The sequence below is a fragment of the Coenobita brevimanus genome, chromosome 55 (assembly GCF_032717465.1).
Source record: "Coenobita brevimanus isolate Jiangsu-jjx chromosome 55, ASM3271746v2, whole genome shotgun sequence".
Classification (NCBI taxonomy): domain Eukaryota; kingdom Metazoa; phylum Arthropoda; class Malacostraca; order Decapoda; family Coenobitidae; genus Coenobita; species Coenobita brevimanus.
The window spans coordinates 50,944,709-50,968,175 of record NC_137008.1 but is presented as its reverse complement, the minus strand read 5'-3'; the positions used below and the strand labels follow the sequence as shown (position 1 = coordinate 50,968,175).

At 39.8% G+C, this 23,467-nt stretch overlaps 1 protein-coding gene across 1 annotated transcript; it reads right to left on the bottom strand.

Moving 5' to 3' along the window:
• Window positions 1-496: 496 nt before the first annotated feature.
• On the bottom strand, window positions 497-23,110 carry arm (armadillo). Its single transcript, XM_080273530.1, has 12 exons — window positions 23,056-23,110; window positions 22,320-22,543; window positions 21,749-21,943; window positions 20,065-20,369; window positions 19,569-19,870; window positions 17,468-17,616; window positions 15,235-15,441; window positions 14,731-14,985; window positions 12,792-12,962; window positions 11,673-11,823; window positions 2,490-2,735; window positions 497-1,644 (listed from the first exon to the last, which is right to left on the bottom strand). Exons 1-12 carry the CDS (start codon window positions 23,087-23,089, stop codon window positions 1,433-1,435), a joined length of 2,451 nt encoding a protein of 816 aa, XP_080129656.1. The 5' UTR covers window positions 23,090-23,110; the 3' UTR covers window positions 497-1,432.
• Between the last annotated feature and the right edge of the window lie 357 nt (window positions 23,111-23,467).

Here is a 23,467-nt window from a genome sequence, read left to right as displayed (position 1 = left end):
ATATTAAACTTGTGCTGCCAAAAGACTGGAACAAGTAGGTATGAGATAATGTATATTAAGCAATGTGAACTATGAAAACTGGTACATTTTTTGCTCTACATAATGAGCTAGATGATGATTCAGATGTATTAAATGATTCATGATCTACAAAAACTTATGTGGTATGAAAAGCATTTGGTATACAACACTTAAGAATAAACATTACAACTCTGCTTAAATGTGATTGTCCTTAATAGCAAGAAAAGCTAAGAACCTTTCTGTGGTTCATATCTAACAATTACATTTATTATTTATACAGTGAAGCCAAGAGTGGTAAAAAACGATGTGGTCTGCTAGCAACACCTGATGCAGGCAGATGGAGTCAGAGACCAAACACTGACCAAACACCACAATTACATCATCATTTCTGACTCAACATTACAAAACTTTGCAAAGGAAATTATATACAGTACATTCATTTTACCCTGCATCCTGATGCTTTAATTTTTATATTAAAAAAAAAACTGTGCAATATGAAACTAAATTCTACATACTTTAATCTTGGTCACTAAGAAAATATATGAAAAAGATGCAACAAAAAACAAACAAAGTAAATGCATAACATTAATAATAATGACATAAAGAGAGACCTGTACATGCAAAATGGGTACCATGTTGGCTCATAGACTCAAACCGTGGAAATGAAGCAGCTGCAGCACCTGAGACAAATGAAAGTAATGGAAGGGCCCTTCCTTACATAGATATTCCAGTTAGGTTAATAAGTCATTCACTGTACTTCTGAGACTTTACTTCTACGACTTTGTCTCAGATTCTCAATGATAAAAACTGAATACAGTAATTCAAATTACCTTATTTGCATAATTAAATATATTTTTAATGTTCATTTGAAGCTTAGTATACACTTGTGCCAATTACCAGTTTCTAAATGAAATGTAAAAATCAATTAACAACTTAATTTACGATAAACTTTGCTGACCTTACAACAAAAAAGATGACACATGTATATTCAAGTAGCTTCAAGATTACTTTCAGTGACTTAGATTTTGCCACATAGGGCACAACTGGGTGGGGCAGTTTCAAAGATGCCTAAAGTGTCCTGTATGGTTATCAATGTATCTGTATGTGTGCTTTCTGTATAGTGCATGGTGAGCAGAGGGGTGGGGAGGGGAAACTACCAATGTATGCTAGGTGGTATGCAAAGTTAATGGAACTTTTTCCTTAGTGGTAAACACTGCATAATGCATCCTAAGTCTCTTGTATGATATTTATATCATTTTATATCAATAACATACAGGAGGATACTGAGGTGCATTGCACGGCGTGAATTTATACGGAAGAGGTGTTACGAAACTTTCAAAACCACTTAGAATACGACCCTCAGTATAAGTGTTTATGTTTTTGTAGGAGTCATGAGTATGTGTGCTGGGATGGTCTAGAGGTCTGTGTCATACCAGGCTGCCATCTGGTTATTGTCACGAGGCGGCTGTGGTGGTATCTGCTGGTCAAAGGCAAGGTCTGGATGTCCTGGATGTCCTGGTGGTAAATCACGGGGGTCTATAGGGCCATAGTTGGAACCTGGACCCCCATGCTGCGATCCTATGTCAAGACCCTGCATCGAGTCCACAGGCACATGGTCGTACCCTCCTGCAGAAAAAAATAAAAGCACCTGCTACACTCTCATATTAATAATAATAATTCAGTAATTATGCATTTATTTTCATCAACATGAAAGCTTCAAGGAATGCGTGTTGGGATGGTAACAAACAACATTATATCACTGCAAATATGATGAAGGACTTGGTGCCAGATGACTGGCTGAAGATTGTGACTATGAATAGGTTACTGTATCTGGAAGGGGAAAGGAAATGCACTTGATTATGGCAACTACAAGGTTAGGAACTGGGAACCACCAAACACTGTGACAGTATCTGGTACTTCAGTGGTGCTGCTTGTCAAGGTGTACTGTAGCTATTTTTTATCCAACTGAGTTCTGCAACCTACCGGTGTCAGAAGGCCATATGTTTATTTGGATCTGAGATTCAATGACGGGATATTTATATTGATGATGGTCTCCCATGCTATATGGAAAAAATAAATAAAAATAAAAAGTGGCTGAGGGAAAATACTGTTTAGAGGAGTCAGAGTGACCTGGATACTTTCCTGATTTCAATCAAATTCAGAACTATTTGAACCAGAGGAAAAGAAAACCATATATATGTAAAGCATTATCATTACTCAATCATGAAAATGAGATTTGGTCTTGCCTTCATCACTCTCTTCAGTATATAAGGAACCTAGCCAACTCCATGCCAAACCATCTTGAGGAAATCATTAAAGCTAATGAAGAGATGACACAAAATAAGGGAACAAATGCACTACTTTATTTTGGTGAAAACAGAGCATTTATGCTATAATCCTCATTCTTTGCCCACTTGGCTGATCATTTTCTTCAGATACTGTACAATCTTAAGTCCCCCCAAATGACTAACCTTGATAGTTCGGTCCGGCATGGCCACTGTGAACACTCGGTGGTCCCTGGGCATACATGGGGTCATAGTGTCCTTCTGGTGGTGCTATGAAGTCCTGAAGGTCTGGTGGCATTGCTGCCATATCTCCCTGCCACATGGACCCGTCCTCACGGAACAGTGAGTTTGTTAATTCCATGCTCAACCGTTTCTTGTAATCCTGTGGTTTATCCTCGGACATCCTAAACAGCACTGCAGCTGCATATGTTGCTGCAAGACAAAAGCTTCATTACCATAAGTGTGTATGTATATACAGTATATATATATTATAATGTCAGGACCAACTTGCCTACAGTAGTCCCGGGTTCCTCTGCTCCTCTATGGGGCGTCATGGGACTGGATGATGTTTGTTTGTATGTATGTATGTGTGTGTATATATATATATATATATATACAGTAAAAGTCCTATTATTCGGCAGCTGATTATTCAGTAGATCCGACTTTTCGGCAGTTTTGAGAAATAGTCCCATTTACGAAAATCTTTGATTATTCGGCAGATGTCCGGAATCATCTCGGCAGTCCAGGAAGTGTTATCTGTGACTTGTAGGCCTAATGTTTCATTACACTTCTGTATGTTCACTAATTTCTATATTTTTTTCAGATTAAGGTATAGTACTGTATTGATTACAGTATTGCACAGTATCATACAGTACAGTAACCACCCCCACCAAATTAGCGAGGGTTATGTTCGTAGCCCCCTCACTAATTCTTGAAATTCTTTCATTCTTGACGCCTTCCTGAAAATGACATTTACCGGTAATTGCGTAGCCCATGAACCACTGATACTGTAATGCATTACCCATAAATAAATGTTGCTTGTTAAATCAGTTTCCCCGTTGTTTTTAGCTGTATGACTATGACAGCCCTAGTATTTTTATTCCTCAGCATAATGGTGGAAGGGACTGTCCTATTTAACTAAACCTAACCTAACCGAGTTTAACTGTACCTAATAATTTAACCAAACCTAACCTAACCTAAAGTCAGAAAAATACTTAAAAATAAACTGGAGGAAAATGAATTGCTAAGGTCTCTCTGATGAAAGTTAAACGTACATTTAGCGCTCTTTCTTTTGTTCATTTTTGTGTTTAATGTGAAAGAGAGAGTATTGATGCAAACAGTAATAAATCCTATTAACCCCTTAATAACCTCCGGCACTGAACAACCCTTTACAATACTGAAGTCAGTGATGTCAAGTTAGTGTGAGCTATAAAGAAAACTGAATAGCTATGGGGAGGGAATGAAGGTCACTGGTATGTTTACACGACTCTACACTACGATTCCAAGCAGTCAGGCGGTCGGTTAATCTCAGGTGTTTTCGCCCATTTGGTAAATGCACCGTAACTTCATCAATTTTTCCGTGACTCATAGGGAATCATAGCATGGGTTTAGGAAGCTAAATAACACATTGCTAGGTGAGCCAGACGATTATCTTCACATCTTTAAGAAAAATAAATTGATTTCAGAAGAATGGAAGAAACTTACTCTATGTACTCAGAGAGGGATTAAATTTCTTCCATTTTCTTAAAGATATGAAGATAATTGTCTGGCGCACTGAACAATGTGTTATTTGGCTTCCTAAACCCATGCTATGATTCGTTATGATTCACGGGAGAAATTACAAAGTTACGGTGCATTTACCAAATGGGCGAAAACATCTGAGATTAACCGTCCCACTGACTGCTTGGAATCATAGCGTAGAGTCGTGTAAACATACCAGTGATCTTTGTTCCATTCCCATAATTGTTCACAGTTTTTTCATAGCTCACACTAACTTGACATCACTGACATCAGTACTGTAAAGGGTTGTTCAATGCTGGAGGTTATTAAGGGGTTAATGGAATACATTACTGTTTGCATCAATACTCTCCCTTTCACAAGTAAACAAAAAAAGATGAACAAAAGAATGAGTGCTAAATGTACAGTATGTTTAACTTTCATGAGAAAGACCTTACCAATTCATATTCCTTCACTTTATTTTATGCAATTTTCTGACTATTTTATTTTGTGTTTGGAAAAAGTACTGTATACAGTACTCACTCCAAACATATTTCTAATAATATAAGTAGTGATGAGTTCACCAATACAAGTGATGTACTGAGCTGGTAGGTAATATTCCGTATCATTTCAGCCATCCAGGAAGTGTTATCTGACTTGTAGGCTTACTGTGTCAATACACTCGTATATGTTCACTAATTTATATATATATTTCAGATTCAGGTATAGTACTGTATTGATTGCAGTATTGTACAGTATACAGTACTCTCTCCAAACACAGTTGTAATACCATAAGTGGTGATGACAGTGTTCACCAATATACTTAAGGTACTGAGTAGGTAGCTTTTTGATTATTCGGCAAATCCAGTTTCTCGGCATCATCCCGGTCCCATAGATGCCGAATAATGGGACTTTTACTGTATACTGTACAGTACTGTATGTATATACATATATATATATATATATATATATATATATATATATATATACACACACACAGTAGAACCTCTTTAGCCCAGACTACATGGAGAGAAGGGTTGTCCACATCTGCTGATTGTCTGAACCATCAGGGTGATCTCCAGCCCATACCAAAAGCATTTTCTACATACGGTATTTGTTCATTAAGTTCACACACACACACACATATATATATATATATATATATATAATTGTGTGTGTGTGTGTGTGTGTATACAACACAAAGTTTGTAGCATTGTTATGTAGAGGTAAGGGCCAGACTACAGTGTAAATTATGGTCAGTAAATGAATAAAGCCCATGTAGAATCTGAAAATGGCCTAAACATTATTATCCATTGTACTATTTTGAGGCCCATCTTTGCTAAAATGAGGTAATGTAAAGAATTTTTAAAAAGTCTTGTGATGGAATCTGCTACAACCAACGTATGTTTGTATGACTCATCATGTGGTTGCGTGGATGAACCAATCACCCATGCGGCTGATGAGTTTTTTCATCGAGAACCACTAAGTGCCGATTCCCTCCAGTTTGTGTTCTGTATTTTCCTATTTTCAGGGTGGTAAATGACCTTTCCCTGATGAAAATGTTCTCCGTTATCATCACGTTCCTTAGTGCATACCTACTGTTGTTTGTTTATGGCAAAATGGAAGAAATGTACTCTGGATTTCATTTCCCATTTCTCAACTGGGAGTTAGGTTAGGTTGTTTGGTTAAATTATTAGACAGTTAAGCTAGGTTAGGTTAGGTTCAGTTAAACTGTTAGGTTAGGACAGTGGCTTTCGGTGAAATGGTGGACCTCACGCAGCTGCCTCACAACAGACAGACTCATAGACCACCAGAACTTACTGGTATATATTATCTTCGCACGAATATTAAAAGCTGAATTGAACACTCCATCACACTTATTTTACAATGTAGTCTTGGCAAAGTACTGTTAAGCTGTAATGTATAGCAGACATCTTAGTGTTTAATAAAAGAATGAAAAGCTTAGGCATTATAATGGCCAGTTCACTGTGGTGTACTGCCACACCACCAAAGTGTGGCAAGGTATGGGGGGTTGCTGTGGTAATCAAGCAAGTGCCTCATCCGACAGCATTCACAGACGTTTTCGTAATTTACAATTTTTTTTCTTTTGTACCAAGAATTACTGTTTGTCCATCAAAATGTGCTAGAATCTGTTTAAACCAAAATTTATCAAGTACAGTAATCATCAGCACCAAAATTCTTGGCACGAAGTTACAAACAAAATTGTGCTGTGGTGGCAACAAGTGGCTAGTAGTGCACTGTGTGGTGATTGAATAGCATTCATGTCTTGCACTTTGTAGGGAAGGTCAGATGAGAGTTTACTAACCCCTCCACAATTTATGAAATAACACACAGCACTCCGAACGATCGCTGCTGTAGGTACCATTTATGAACAATCTCTCTTATTTTCAGTAGTGTCCAAAGGGAGCTTTAGAGTTTTTCTTTTACTTTCACCACATTCACTGTAATACCACACTTTAAAGCAAGCTGCCTAATTTTCTTTTGTTTTTCTTGATGCTTGATACACTTTGTTTGGCAATGCCACACTTTTACTATGAGTTTTCTTTCAGAAACACCAGCTTTAATTTTTCACTATCAGCAATGTGTAATGTTACAAGCTTCCCCTTGACACCTTTAGTCTTTCCAGAGACTCCATTTGCATTAAGAGCCATGGTAAGGAGCACTGCCTCGAAATACTATACATGGGGAGGAGAGAGTGAACTAGTTGATGATACAAATGCTCGTATGTGTTCAAACAAAGGGGTCCTCGTTGCGACTTAGTGTGATCTGAAACCAAACAAATGACAGCCACTTTCCACCCAGCTAATGAAAATGGTTTTAGAATTATTTTAGGCATATTTTTGGAATTCATATTTTTAAAATTCTGTCCGAATTAACCGAAATCTGGACTAAAGGGGTCCGAACCAAAGAGGTTCTACTATATCCACTCACTCAATGTAGAGTGATGCCATATGAGCTCTACACTGAGTAACAAGCCAAATAGTTTCCTGTACTCAGGAAACCATTTACTACGCTGGGTGGTAACCATATAACCGGGGCTTCTGGCAGGGTTAAGTGTCCCCCAGATTCCCTTATCCAAAATCACCTAATCAAGGCAGTCGTTTCAGAGAGCCTCAGAGGGCCAAATACCTGCCTAAGGCCCCAACCAAATGGGCAGAGGCGGTGGCCATGTGGAATGCGAGAGGTGTGAATGAGGAGAGCTGGAAGTGGTGAATGTGTTCAAGAGTGCAAGATATACTGTGATGGCACCATGTGAAATGAAGATGAAAGGGTGCGAAGTGGAGGAGTGGGAGGGTGTGAAATGTGTAAGATCAGGAATGAATGGGAGAGGAAGATGTAAGGAAGGAGTTGCTTTGTTGATGAATGAGGTGTGGCAGAGTGGAATGAGTGACTACAAATGTGTCAGCTCGAGGTCTATGTATGTCAAGTTCAAGTTTGAGAAGGTGAAAGTGGCAGTGATTGTAGCGTATGCACCGTGTGAGGACAGGAGTGAGAGAGAGAATGAGAGGTTTTGGGATGAGCTGGGTGAAGTAGTGGGAGGAAATGTCCAGGAGCTATAAAGTGATCGTTATGGGGGATATGAACGAAAGAGTAGGCACTGGTCCTGAGGATGACATAATGGGTTGTTATGGAGTACCAAGAGAACATGATAATGGGAATCAACAAAAGGATATGTGTCAGGAGAGGAGGTTGTGCATTTGTAATTCTTATTTCAAACACTAAGATGCACATTAATATATATGGTATAGAGGAAATGGGGATCATGTGGAAAGAAGCCTGATTGATTACGTGCTCGTAGAGAGATCGATGATGGGAATGGTTGCTGATACAAGGGCTGTGAGAGGAGGATGTGGAGGTCTGTCAGATCATATGATCGTGGTATGCAAGATCAAGCTGAGAGGAGTGAGGTCGATCAAGAGAGAGAGGAGCAGTCAGGGAGAAAGACTGAAAGTTGAGAAGCTCAGGATCAAAGAAATGGCAGATGATTACAGGACCAAAGCAGAGGATGAGTTAGAATCAGTGAACTGGAATGAAATGGATCTGGACAGCCTGTGGAATGCATATAGGGACTGCTTAGTTAGGAATGCTAAAGCGGTGTGTGGTGTGGCAAGAGTATCAACAAAAAAGGAGGGTATGGCATGATGGGATGAGGAGGTTGAGAGAGCAGTGGAGGAAAAGAGGAAGAATTGGCTAAAGTGGTTACAGAATAGTGGTTCAGTTGAAATAAGAATTGAGTATATTGACAGCATGAAGCATGTAAAGACTCTAGTGAAGAGGAAAAAGAAGGAGGTAAATGATGACCTGGGAGGAAAAATGAATGCGAACTACTCTGAAAATAGGAAGTTATTCTGGAAAGAGGTGCGGAAATGTAGAAGTGAAAGTGGAAAGAAATGTGATGGTGTGAAGGATGCAGGTGGTAGGTTACTAACCCATGGAGATGAAGTAAGGACCAGATGGAAAGAATATTTTGAAAGCCTGATGAATGGGAATAGAGAGAGCAGAGCGGCTGTAAACATGATTGGTTTTGGGGGTGTGCAGAGAAGGAATGCAGTGTCAGGAGACGTGACAAAGAGCGTTGTGAAACGGCTGAAAAATGGGAAAGCAGCTGGGGTTGATGAGGTGTATGCAGAGATGCCTAAGTGTAGTGGAGAGAGTGGAATGAAGTGCTTGTTGGAGATATGTAAGAAGGCATGGATGAGTGAAACTGTGTCTGCAGAGTGGAAAAAGGCTGTGACTGTACCCCTGTACAAAAATAAAGGTAAGCAAAGTGGATGTAAGAATTATTGTGGCATAAGTTTATTAAGTGTGTTAGGGAAGGTATATGGAAGAATTATTATACAGAAAGTAAGAGAGATATCAGAAGTCCTAGTAAGTGACAAACAGGGTGGCTTTAGGAGTGGCAGAGGATGTGTGGATCAAGTATTTGCATTGAGACAGGTAGCAGAGAAGGCTTGTGAGAAGGACCATACGGTGTTTATGGCATTCATGGATCTGGAAAAAGCATACAACAAAGTAGACAAAGAGGGATTATGGACAGTTTTGCACATGTATGGTGTAGATGGTAAGCTGTTAGGTGCTGTCAAGAGTTTTTATGATGGAAGTGAAGCATGTATAAGGGTTAATGGGCATCTAAGTGAGTGGTTCACGATCAGTGTAGGCGTGCGACAAGGTTGTGTGATGTCCCCTTGGTTGTTCAATATATATATGGATGGGGTGATGAGAGAAGTAAAAACACGAGTAATGGAGAGAGAGATGGCGCTGGTAATGAATGGTGATAGATGGAATATTTCAAATTTGTTGTACGCTGATGATGCAGTACTGCTTGCAAGTACCAGACAAGAACTTGGTAGGCTAGTGTAGAGCTTTGCTGATGTCTGTGAGCGTCGTGCCTTGAGAGTAAATGTAGAGAAGGGTAAAGTGATGATTACTGAGAGAGAAGGTGACTCCCAGTCTGATGTCACAGTGAATGGAGAGAGACTGGAATTGGTGAGAGAGTTCAAATACTTGGGTACAGTGATAGAAATGAGAGGAAAATGTGCAAAAGAAGTTGAAAGTAGAGTGACACAAGGAAGAAAAGTGGCTGGTGCAATGAAGGCCTTGATAAGAAGCAAAGGCTTCAGTGTTGCAGGTGCAGGAGGCTTACATGAGGGAGTGTTAGTGTCAACTCTAATATATAGGTGTGAGACTATGGTGTGGCATGAAAATGAAAAGTCAAGAGTAAGAGCAGTGGAGATGGGATTGCTGAGGAATGTATGTGGAGTACAGAGCGTGGATAGGATACGAAATAATGTGATTCATGAAAGGTGTGGAGTGAGGAAGTCTGTGGACACCAGAATCGAAAAGAGTGTCCTGAGATGGTATGGTCATGTGGAAAGAATGGATAACAATAGAGTGGTAAAAAAGGTATACCTGAGGGAATCTGAAGGAGGGAGGAGGTGAAGGAGGCCATGAAGGGGGAGAGATATGGTGGATGAGTGTGTGTGGAAGAGAGGTTTGGAAGTCATTGAGGCTAGGGAACTGACAAGAGATCGAGTTGGCTGGATGAATTTTGAGAAGTGTGTGATCTGGGATTTTGGAATCCCTTGTGCGCATGGCAGTGTCCAGATTGACTCAATTGGATATGATGTGAAGCTGCAGAATGTGGTGAATGTTTTTGGCGTATCCGGTGGAGCCAGGATTCCAGGGGCTTGAATGATGAGTGAAGGGAAGTGTGGCCTATTTGGATTGGGCAAGTTTGTGCTGTCTGGACATTGCTACTCCTCACCCTGCCCCTGGGTGGGAAAGGAGGTCCAGATGATGAGGATGATGATGATGATGGTGATGATATATATATATACCCAGTATATATGTAAAAGATAGATTAATAAAAATACTCCACAATCATCTTAAAACTTATTTCCCATGATCATAGAGAGTGAAAAGAATTAGAATAAAGTTGTCTGATATTCTTTACGATATAAAACATTAGAAAACAGACATAAGGAAACCTCAAGCAATCTCCCTTCCTCTTGAGTCACAGAAGACACAAATGGGTACAAGAACTTGGTAGACTAGTGCAGAGTTTTGCTGATGTCTGTGTGAGTTGTGCCTTGAGAGTAAATGCAGAAAAGAGTAAAGTGATGTTAATTGAGTGAGAAGGTGACTCCCAGTGTGATGTTACAGTGAATGGACAGACTGGAATTAGTGACAGATTTCAAATACCTGGGTACAGTGATAGAAATGAGAGGAAAATGTGCAAAAAAAAGTGGAAAGAAGAGTGACACAAGCAAGCAAAGTAGCTGGTGCTATGGAGGCCTCGATAAGAAAGAGAGGCTTAAGTGTTGCAGCTGTGCGAGGCTTACATGAAGGAGTGTTAGTGCCAACTTTAACATATGGGTGTGAGACTATGGTGTGGCATGAAAATTAGAAGTCACGAGTGAGAGCAGCGTAGATGGAACTGCTAAGTAATGTGCGTGGTGTACAAAGAGCGGATAGGATACGAAACAATGTGATTTGTGAAGGATGTAGAGTGAGGAAGTCCGTGGACACCAGAATCGAAGAGAATGTACTGAAATGGTATGGTTATGTGGGAATGGATAACAACAGAGTGGTGAAAAATGTACAGTATATCTGAGCAAAGCTGAATGAGGGTTGAGGCAAGCTAGGCCAAGGAGACGGTGGTGGGATATGGTGGATTAGTGTGTGAGGAAAAGAGGTATGGAAGTCGGTGAGGCTAGGGGACTGACATGAGATCAAGCTGGCTGGATGAATGTCGTGAGAAGAAGTGAATGATCAGGGATTTGGCACCTCTTTTAACATGACAGCATTCGGACAGACTCTATCGGATACATTTATGTGAAGCTATACAATATGGTGGAAGTTTTTTGGCAAATCAGATACAGCCAGGATTCCAGGGACTGGATTGAAAAATGAATGGAAGCATGGCCCACTGGACTGGGCAAACTTGGGATGTCTGGACATTGCTACTCCTCACCCTGCCCTAGGGTGGGAAAGGATGTCCGGATGATGATGATGATGATGATGATGAAAAAAAGAAAATTCAGACACTCTCTTCAGCTGTAAAAAAATTCAGATGCTCATCTCAGCTGTATCGAAAGGGTTAAAATGAGGAATGAAAAGCTGAAAACTCACCAACACCCTCATTACGGGAGTGCAGCAGTTCAGTGAGAGGGGCAGTAGCTCCTTCTTGTTCTATCATTTCTGCTCCTTCTTTATCTGCTGCTAACTCACAAAGGACACCAGCTGCCACTCGTTCAATGTTTTCAATGTCATTGTAGAGTAGCTGTTGAAAAAAAATGTACTATTGCAAAACTCTCCTCCACAGTAATTAGTCTTACAATTTCAATAATAACCTCTACATTCTATTAACTAATTTCCTTAGTGATTACCAGTATGTAATATAACAGAATTATATATTTTATCTGGTTTCAGTAAAGCCTACAAAATTATCAGGACAAACATTGTAATCTTTGGTATGCTGTAGCATATTCTGAAATATATGGTAATGCATCATGTAGTGAGAGTATTACTGTACAGTGTACACGCATACCCTGGTTTAACGATGTAATTGGTTAGGTAAAACCCCATCGTTAGGCAGGGTATCGTATATCGGGGTAATTTTAACATGTAATGTGAAGCATGTACCAGCCTTGGGCTCCCTCCCCCCAACCAAACCCAAAACCCACCAAAATAAGCCCAAAAACAAGTTTAAAGTCAATCTAAATGGCCTAATAGCTGTCAAGGAAGTTAACCTAAGCTTAACACCCGTAAATAACTCACTAAAACCAACGAACAAAATATGAAAATTGTCAAGTATGTCTGGAAAACATTAAGCTTAATAAACTGTACCCCAAAATGACATGTTCACCCCACCTATGGCTAAAACACATTTATCTAAGTCTAAAAACAGTTTATAAATCAACCTAAATACATAATTTCAGTCAAAAAAAAAAAAAAAAAAAAAAAAAATCAAAGCCCATCATTAAACTGGGGTTTGGCCATCATTAGGGAGGGTATGGTGGTATTTCTTCCCCCATCAATAGGCCGGGGTATCGCATCTAGGGATATCGTGTATCGAGGTAGTACTGTACTGCAAAACTGAAGACACATGCTACTCCAGGACAAAAGCAACAAGTCACTGAATGATTCATTGTCATTTTTCACTGAAATCTGCACAAATTATAATACTGCACAAACTAAGCAGCAAGCTTAGTACTAACTCACAGACTGTAATACAGTAATGCATCTAACCTGCACAAAGATGGGGATAACATTGAGTCCCCTGATGATGGCACGGTTGTGAGACTCGCGTGCCAGGATGTGCAGAGCTCCCACAGTGCCCTCCACAATTTCCTCCATGCGCACTCCATCGGCATATGCTCCAATGCTACCCGATCCTCCACTGGCCACTGATGACCGTTGCTGGTATACAAAAAAAGAACCATTATACAGTTAAACCTCACTTGAAGATGATTCATTAATAAACTGCTAATGAACTACTTAGAGATCATTTTTGTTTTCCTTTCAACTCCTTAACCACGAACTTGAGGCAGATTTCACTTAAAAGCAGCAGTTGCCAGCAAACAACCAATTCTTTACAAAAGGACTGGCTGTAGCTACACATGTATTATTAAACCAGCAACATATACTGCATTCCAGTACATCATATCACTGAAATCATACTGCTTACCAGACTATAATGAATGGGAAACAGGCTTAAAGTAAATGGATGTAGCTACAAAGAACACTGTGGTGCAGGAATTCATGATGAAACGATGTGTTATGTGACAAAAGGATCAAATCTAAACCCCAAATGACTAAATGGATAGAAATGTGCATGGTGGAGGGGAAAAAAAAAAGTGAAGATTTCAGATATGTCTAAAAGCATGAGGCAAATTTGGGAGTACTATTAGCAGAGATATGGAGACAGGTTCTGACAAGGATGAGAGACAGGAGAAAGAAAGGCTGAATGACATATAGAGGCAGTCTTTGTTATAAGACAATGATGTACTGTATTCTAAATTACCTCATGTTCTTTTTCTCAACTGGGTGCATGTATTGAAGATGATGCCATCTGGTGGCATTCCCATGAATATCGCCAAGAGGAGTAAAATGCAGGTCAGGGGGTGATAGTTACCAATATTTCAGTACAGTATTATACTCTCCGTAGCCAGGAAAAACTGAATATTCTCTTGTTAATTATTACATTGTTGTAAATGTATGTAAATACTATGTGCAGTCCATACCAATATAACAAGGTTGCTTTGGCAAGGTAATATGACTTACCACACTGTCCTGCATGGTGCAGTCCAGTGACTGATTAGGGGATCTTAATGCGGAGGAATATAAAATGGTCATGAACCGCGTGTTTAAAAGAAATTTCTAGGTTCAAATAAACGTGACAACATTTCAATATTTTTTGTCAACAGTGAAAGCAGTCTCAATTATTTCAACAATTGACATCCCTGTGGCGATGCTGTCTTGTCGGATGTACGATAGCAAACGTCAGAGGCTATGACAGATACCGGTACAACGTGGAAGAGGTGTGGAGTGGAAGGCAACACGTTTGGCTCAGGAAAACACACAGTATTGTACAGACCTCTGGCAGCAGGAATAAAAGTTTATCAACCAGTTCAATATGTGCCTTAAAAACTTTTTTATTAACTGTTAATCAATTACTGTCTTATGTTAATTTATTATAAGCTATTATTAAACATCAGATTGCATTCTACTGTTGAAACACGGTGGAAATGGATATTGTTTTCATTGTTTTCATTTTTTTAAGGAACAGATACATATACACAGCATTAACTAATTAAGCTTTAAAAAAACTGCTGATTCAGAAAATGTTGTTCAAACGAGTAAAAATTTACAGCTTACATCCGCAAAATATTTTCCTCCATGAGATTCAGAAGAATGCCACCAGATAGCAGTACCTTCAGTACATGTGTCCACTAGCACTGATTTGGGAGAACTAGAACTTTATAAGCAGCACCAGAACTTTATTTTCTGGACTTAGAAAAAAAAAATATATAAAAAAGACTTCCCATTATATAATACTAAATGACACTTTGCCGGCAGCAACAGAACTTTAATCAACAGCTATTCTTTATTTCATTGTACATCTTACAACAAAAATGGAAGGTAAAAATGGGCAACTTGTAACAGATTTACTGTAATTAATACTAACCCTCTGTGTGTCCTGGAAGGCTCTGATGAGTAGCTGGACAAGTCTGGGTATGGCACCAGACTCCCTGAGTGGTGCGTGGTTGGCAGTACAGAGGGCCAAATTACGAATAAGGCCAATGACAGCTTTAACCAAGGGCCAACGTGAAGGTGGGTGCAGAAGGTTAACAATGATGGGGATGCCATTCTTCAACCGGGCTGCATTCTGGGCCACCTCAGCATCTGGATGCCTTGCTGTCAGGTGCCTTAAAGCACAAACCTGCAACACCATTATTATATGGTTTTTGTAGCTCAATCCTACATGTCCCTTATGTACCCATGAATTTAATACCCCATGGCACAGCATAATCACAGATACAACTACGGGCAAAAGTTCATCAACAATCCCTTGGCAATAATGTGTCCTACCATCCACATTTCTCAATTCTACCAGTGTCACGGTATCCTTTCTTTTCATATGCGGTCAAGTCAAAATAACAATGCAAAACTCTGTGGTAGTTATACTCACAGCAGGTTCAGTGATCTCTTCCCTCTCGCCAGCATTGAAGATGGTTGCTACAAGAGCCTCCACTCCTCCCACCTGGCAGACAGTGATTTTATTGCGCTGGTTGTTACAAGTGAGGTTTGAGAGTATACCAGCTGCACACGTCACAACATTGATATCAGAGGCACGCAGTAGATGCACTAGGTTCTGCAGAAGGTTGTCCATGCTTTCCTGTGAAAACGGATAGGACGATTAACGTTTATACGAGGAGCCACACCCAAGCTACATAATACATAGCAGTTCTTGGCTGCCAGAAGAAAACAGGCTCTCCTGCATCTTAAAGGGATATTGGAAGCTGATTTTTAGCCTTAAAAGATGAAAGGACAATCCCAGGGTAGATCTATCTGTCGGAGCTAGTACAATACTGTATAGTAAAAATGTCTTATGGTGAAAAATAGTTAAAAGGGGATACAGTGTCAGCCAGTAATGTGCAGAAGTTCAACTGATTTTGACTAAGTTAACATTGTCATTGCTTAACCCCTTCCTACAATGAGAACTTTCATAATTTACTCACGATACTTCAGCACAATTTATTTCAGGTGATGAAGGACTTCTCTGGCTGAAGAAACTAAATACAGTACAACCTCCATCAATCCCTTAACTAAAATATATATTTTCTTTTTTACCCCTTCAAGAGTTTTTTTTTTTTTTTTTTTTTTTTTTTTTTTTAAATCTGGTTCTTGCCATGCAATTTTACTCAGTGTACAAGACACTATCTGGTTGATAAAGTTAAGCATGTTTAGGGAACATTGGTCAGCAAAGAACCACAGCTATTCTGAGTTCATATTCTACTGTATACTCACTCTATCCCTCTGGCAGCCATTACTAATGCAGTTCTATTGTTCTATGAAATTTGTGCTTTAAAAGTTTTCTTCTCTAACAAAGTAGCTCCCTAAAAACTGATGCACACAACAAAACACAAGCAAGCAAGCAAATACCCTAAACATGAAAATTTAAAGCTGACAAGAAATAAATAATATGAAACAAAATAAATCAACAAATAAACAAAGACTTCCAAGTAAATAAAAATATTAATTCTCCACAAAACTAAGATCAAGAAGCATGCATTAAAAAAAAAAAAAAAAATAGTAATATTACAAATCACCATTTAATTCTTAATTCCCAGTCAAAAGATAGGTGAGGCAGGACCCAGACACAAATAAGAAAAAGCACAAAAGTAGGAAATCACTGAATACAGCATCCTCTGATAAGGGCCATACAATCATTTACACATTGTTCAAACCTTCAAAATCTTGGCTCCACCTAACAAATGAAAAAACATTTCAAACATTTTTCTTGCTTCTCTGAAGATGTACTGATGTACTCCACTTGTACACACATATCTGTACGACAGAGTCATCCAAGGCAATACGTACATACACATGCTAATTCACAAGACAAAGCCACAAACACATGCATGGTCAGGAATTAAAATAAATAAAAAATAAATTAAAAATAGGAAAAAGCTTACGTTACCATGATACACAACAAATGACACCATACAACACCTCACACAACACTACAACTACACTCCAATCTCTTACTAACAAAACTGCATCATCATCATCATCATCCAAGCCTACACTGCCCCATGAGGAGTGTAGAAGCCCGGGTCTAGACAAGCTGGTCCTGACATTTAAGAAGAGAGTGACCAGCCCCACTCATCCCTGAGTGGCATTATGTGAGCAATAACTCCAGCCACCCCTTGGATATAAAGCTTGACCGGTTCAATCCAACTGGAGTGCCGCAATTACTCACTAAACCACCTGGTGCCATAATTTCGTTATATGGTTACCATCCAGTGTAGTAAATGGTTTCCTGGTGTACAGGAAACCATTCGGCTTGTCACTCAGTGTAGAGTTATCCATAGGCAGAAGGAACAGGAAAGAATGAAGGAAAGACAGACAAAAGAGGGAGTGTAAAGTCACCCGTAGGCAGAATGACGAGGAAAGAATGAAGTAAAGAAAGACAAAAGAGGAAGGAAGGAAAGAAGGATGGAGAGGAAAGGGCAGACACCTGAGAGCAGCACTACATTGAGTGAGTGGATGGTGAATGTCCTCACCTACCACAAACAAAACTGCACATACAAAGACTGAACTGCAGAATATACAAGTGAATGAAGAGAGATGGGCAGTTTACCTGTATAATACATTAGTGTACCCATACAATTAACTTATAGTCCTTATATTGTACATACAACTTTAGTAGCTGCATCGGAGAGGTTACGCAGAGTCCAAAGGCAGTTCTGCACCAAGCGTGTAGACTGGTGGGTTAGGTGCATAGCCAGTGCCTGCATCCCTCCAGATTCAACAATGGCTGGTTTGTTGCTTGAGCACACCGACAATACTGAAGGGACATATGTATATCAATACACTATGGTATACATTTATGCCAACTCACAGATGTAGTCATTATATCACTTAACATGTAAAAATTGAAAGAAATGAAAACCTAGCAAACTGATGCCAACTACTGTGTGACTATACCCATCCTGATCTTTCAAACTCCTGTCAAGAACTCAATGCAAGTTCATCTGCAGCTTTTAGACAATTATAAAGACTTGAGTCTGGTGATTGACTGCCGGGTGTACTTGCTGTAGGGGTGAAGTCAAACCACTTGATGGGAGACCAACAAGATCGAAGGTGACAGGAGAGTAGCCACTGGAGATTGAATGAATTCTGCCTCTTTGGTTCATCAATGCTGAAGACGATGCTGAGCAGAGCGCCAACACAAGAGTGCGAAGTGGTTGGAAAAAGTTCAGAGAATTGCTAACCATCCTGACATCAGGTACTCTTTGTCCACGAAAGGGAAAGTGTTTGTTACCTATGCTAGGAATGCCATACTGTATGGTAGGAAATGTTATGAGTAATAGCGGAAGATCTGGAAACTCAAATAAAATTACATGAAAATGACTGAACTGAGTGGAGTAAAACTGGATGACAAGATACTCTCAGAAGTGCTGAGAGACAGACAGGAGTGGAAAAGATCAGAAAAGATGCAGAAAGGATGAAACTGGGATGGTCTACAGCTACTGGGGGGCTGGATCAGGGAAGATGAAGTGTAGAAGCACTGAGAAACCAGGCTGTAGATGGATAGGCTGACTGATGAGACATTAGGATGAGGTTGCAAATGCTAAGATCTGATCAAAAGGTATTACAGGGAGTCCCCGATAAACGAAGCCCCAATATACGAAGATTCAAAGGTACGAAGTGCTACAAGAAAATGATTTAAATTTGGCGCATGACCGACTGTAGTGCCACTATTGTGTATGGCGAGGCAAGCAACTACCTCCGCTTCGTCCCAGTCTGTTCCCGCTCCCCAGCTGTGTAGTGCATGCCTTCTGTATTCCGAGAACCTTTCACATCTTTCATCATGCCACCCAAGCATCCTTCACCTTCGTCATCATCTGTGGAGCCTCTCAAGATGAAGCAACACTGAACCCTGATGCTGAAGCGCAAGCTCGAACTTGTCAAGAGGCACGAGGAAGGCCAGGGCGTGAGTGAGATCGGGCCTCACCTGTATATACTGTACAGTACTGTTTTCTATTTTTTTAACAGTAATCTGATAAATAAACAACTGCTTAAAGTTTATTTAGCTTTTATCAACATTTCTACTGTAGATTTAAGAGCTTACAACCAGCCTAGTACAGTACATAATAGTTTGCTGACAGAGTTTATGGGACTCCTGGAATGCATCTCCTCATTTTCTTAAGTTTCTTATGGGGGAAAATGCTTCAATATACAAAAAATTGATATACGAAAGATTTTAAAGGTACCTAACCCCTTCGTTTATCGGAGACTCCATGTTTTACAGAGCTGGCAGAAAGCCATATTACACTAAAAAGATGTATAATCAAATATGATGAAAAAATGCTATGTCCAAAGGCTCATCTCATACCTACAGAACCATGTACAGTACTAGAATAACCTACATTATATCCACGCTAGGAGCTGAAATGTAAAACCACTAAACCAGACATGCAGAAGCTGACTGAAGAGACATTAGGATAAAGTAATGAATGCTAAGTTCTGATCAAAAGATATTACTAGAGAGCTGGCAGAGAGCCATGCTACACTAAAATGACGTATACTGGTAACCAAATATGATGAAAAATGCTATATCCAAAGGCTCATCTCATACCTACAGAACCATGTACAGTACAAGAATTGACTATGTTATATCCATGGTTCTCCAGATATTAATTTTACATATTTCCTCAAATGGTCTCAATTATCTTTGGTGGGCTCCAGTACTTTGCAGTCTGAAGAGAATGCACTGACAACTCACAGGTACCGTACCTTTCAAAACTCGCGATGTGGTCCACAGCAACTTTTCATAAGTGTAGGAGCGAAGAATGCGCACCAGCTCCTGTGGTCCCTGTGAAGCTAGGATTATCAGCTTGGACTCCTGGTTACCATATGCCAGAATCTGGAGGCAATCAGTAACAATGGCCAAAAACTTGACATTGTTACGTTGGAGGAGAGCAACCATCTTCTGCAAACCTCCAGCCATGCGTACTGCAGTTTTTGATCCCTCCTGATGCAGAAGCAGATTGTGTAATGTTGTGATGGCATAAAACAGCACTGATTCCACTGGTGAGCTGTCATCCGGGAGATCATATTCCATTAGTTTTACCTGGCATGTACTGGTACTGTACAACAATGATACACAAGAGCACAAATCAAGTTAAAAACTACTTGACAAAATATAAGAGGTTCTGCTAAATTGCAATCCTTTTCTTTTAAGTTTCTCACATACAGTAACAATTTCATCATCACACAGTAAGAAGCCTACCTGAGAAGCTTGACTAGAGCAGGGATGCCACCAGACTTGAATATTGCCAACAAACCCTGGCGGTGATGGGAAAGATTGTGTAACGCGCCGACTGTCACCCTTGTCGTCTCCAGGTCATTCGAGTTAGACAGAGCACGGACAAGGGCCGCCACCATTTGCTGGGAGTTCATTATGGCATGACGTGAGGCTTCCTTCTTGCTGAGGCGGTGCACCATCATGGCTGCCTGTGACACCACCACCTGGTCCTCATCATTTAACAGCTTGATCAGCTCAGGGATGGCACGTGTTGCTAGATCAGCATCATCCTGGTATAAAAAATAAGATCAAATAATCTTCATCACCATCATCCAGATGTCCTTTCCCACCCTAAAGCAAGGTGAGATGCAGCAACGTTCAGACAGCCAAAGTTTGCTCAATTCAATGGGCCATGCTTCTAATCACACATCATTCAAGCCCTCGAAATCCCGGCTTCATCTGATAGACAAAAAAAACTTTCATCACGTTCTGAAGCTTCACAATTACATTCCATTGAAACAAGAAAGCACTCTGTGACTGTGCTCAACTCACATTAAACCATCAATTAAATCACTGGTAATAATTACAGTGCTTCTGAAGACTGCTGTCAAGCCATTAAAATTACAGTAATTAATCAAAGCAAGACTGGCATGAAGTAAAGTGCATAACTCCAAAACGTGTAATTTTTAAAAATTCCTTACAGAAAGTACCATAAAACTAGGCTTTATCCATCCATCCTATAATGAACTTTTATCAGAACTAGGCTAATTCACCTCATCCTACTAGTAATAAAAACTTTCCCACAAAGTTCCATCAAGATCCCAAACCATTTTCTTAATCTGGTGAACCAAGAGAGATGGGCAAAAATGATCTCCATCCACCCTGGGTGGAAGAGGCAACATAAGGAATATCACTTCTTATGAGACTATGAATGATATAATTTGGAGCTGTTACTGTGGCCCTTGGCTCAAATAGACATAAGATCAGCTGGACTTCAGATATACAACTACTTAAGGAGGATATTATATATTTTGTAATGGTTACCTTGAATTACTGTTTGTGCTCTAAGACTGAGATGAATGAGACAAATAAGTGCACTGTAAGAGTAAAGTGCTGCAAGAGCGCAGAGTATAAGGTGGGTATGACCTGTGTGTGCTGCGGTCTGTGTTGCAGTGTAATGAGAGCAAAAGGGACAGCTTGTGAGTTATATTTTGTTTGCACAGGGACAGACATGGGTAATAGCCAATCTGTAGCATGGAATGTGAACTTGTCTCTTTGGGAAAGGTAACTTCTGCAAGATAATTTCTGTATGGGATTAATGAAAAATGCTATTCTGTTTAACATTCTGGATGGTTAAGGGGCAATGTGCTACAATAATGCAGTGTCAGGTGCGGGAAGTGGAATCTTTTCAAGGCTATGTCTAGTTCAGAGAAAGAGAGAGAGAGAGAGAGAGAGAGAGAGAGAGAGATACATGTACAGGGTGCGTGGGTGGTGTACCAAATGATTACAGTACAAGGTTGGGATGGATCTTGATGCGATGAACTATATGCCTCTCAAGTTCACACGATCATTGACCATCAACTCTTGTTTCTTGATGAAGGCTGAAATTTGGGTAGTAAAATGCTGATTATTAAATATAAGCCTTGACAATAACAGGAACATTACATGCCTGGTAATTTATAAGGTTGACTACAGCATGCTTGAGCATTTGTGAGGGTTCAGCAAGCCTCTGGACAGCAGTGGGCTGCTGAGGGTCAAACTGGGTGGAGGGGATCTCCATTCCCTCCTCCAGGGTCTCTGGGAACATGGCTGCACGTACCCGCTGTGAGCGGGTTTGATTGAGCTGCTGGTTCATGTCATCAACCTGTGAAAAGTTGTTAGCTAGTCTGTACCAAACTCTAAGGTAAAGAAATAATTTACCCTGCTTATCAGACATCTGATATTGACTGAAGTCAACATATTAAAATACATATGTGGGAGAGACAATAAGCATAATGCACTGTAATTAGTGCCTACCATGCCATAACAACATTATGGTGCCCAGCACATGTCAAATATGAAAAATCTTTGTTTCACTATACTCTTACCAGAAATTAACTGGATGGGAAACTGTTTACAAATATACAGTATTACAACCGTACAAGGCTGAAAGCTGGAAAAACAGTAGCCAAAAAAAAAAAAAAAAAAAAAAAAAAAAAAAAAGCATATCTGTTTTAGTTTAACCTTTCATTCCCACTTACCTGTTCTGATGTGAAGGCTCCTTGATTGAAGCCATGTTGTGCCTGTCCTTCAAGCCATTCAGTATCCATCTCCTCCTCCTTGCCCGAGAGAGAGGGAGCATTGGTGGTGGCACCAGAGTTGATGCCTGAGTCAGTCATGTATGTGTTTTGCTGCCACATAGCTATCTGCTCCTTGGGGTTTTGCAAAGGCATGTCAGCAGGATTATGGTACCCACTCTGAGACACTGTGGGGAAAGCATATGAAAACAAACAGGTAATTATACAAGATTGACTGATTATGTAAACAAGCAGCATTTCATATGAACAATATACAGTACAGTACAGTAGCCTACTCATTAGAACATGCAATACAGTGTGACTAGAATCATATTCACAAGAAATGTTACAGTATAAATGCACCTCCTTATTTAGTAAAGTATATATAGTAGCCACACAAAAAAATGATGTGGATAACACAGGAAATAACAGAAGTATCCAAACAAATACAGTGTGGAAACAAGTTATTGGATGTGTCAATATAACAGGTGGTGTTCATGAGGGTGAAACATGCCAGTACAGGTACAGTAATGCCAGTCCCATATCACAACTTTTGTGATGTCAGGGTCTGAGGCAAGCCAATGGTGCTCCTTTGCTTTCCACAGTCTTGACCTGAGTGATCATGTTTTATACAGTGACCATAACCCTAACCCTAATCTCTGATAGACAAACACAGAAAACTTAAAACAAAAATACTTACATGGCCTAGCTTGCTGAGGCATCTGGTAACTCATACTGCCGTTTCGGCTTGCCTCACTCTGTAATAAAGAAATGTCTATGTCAACAATTTTCCTGTACTTATGGAAAGCCAAGGACATATGGTAATAGTCTATAATAAAATGGCAAGCCTAAATTTAGCAGGATGGAGTGAACAATACCTTATAGAAACTAGGATACTTGGACTACAGATTCTTAAAGTTAACAGTACCCATACTGTAAATATTGTAATGTACAATTGTACAGGAGTATACACTAATTACTAGTAAAGTATAATGGAATTCAAAAGACCGGATTTCGCTTTTACTGGAATCGAAGAGCTACCAGACTAAAGTCTTATATATCGGAAAAAGTCTGATAAAGCCAGAAGCAGTCCAGACTGCCTGACCACTTCA

Excerpts from the sequence above, each read along its gene's own strand:
- arm (XM_080273530.1), bottom strand. The coding sequence starts at position 23,089 with ATGAGTTACCAGATGCCTCAGCAAGCTAGGCCAT. Across the intron at positions 19,871-20,064 it reads GCTCTAGTCAAGCTTCTCAG|CTCACCAGTGGAATCAGTGC; the intron begins GTAGGCTTCTTA and ends CCCGGATGACAG. Across the intron at positions 11,824-12,791 it reads TTATCCCCATCTTTGTGCAG|CTACTCTACAATGACATTGA; the intron begins GTTAGATGCATT and ends TTTTTTCAACAG.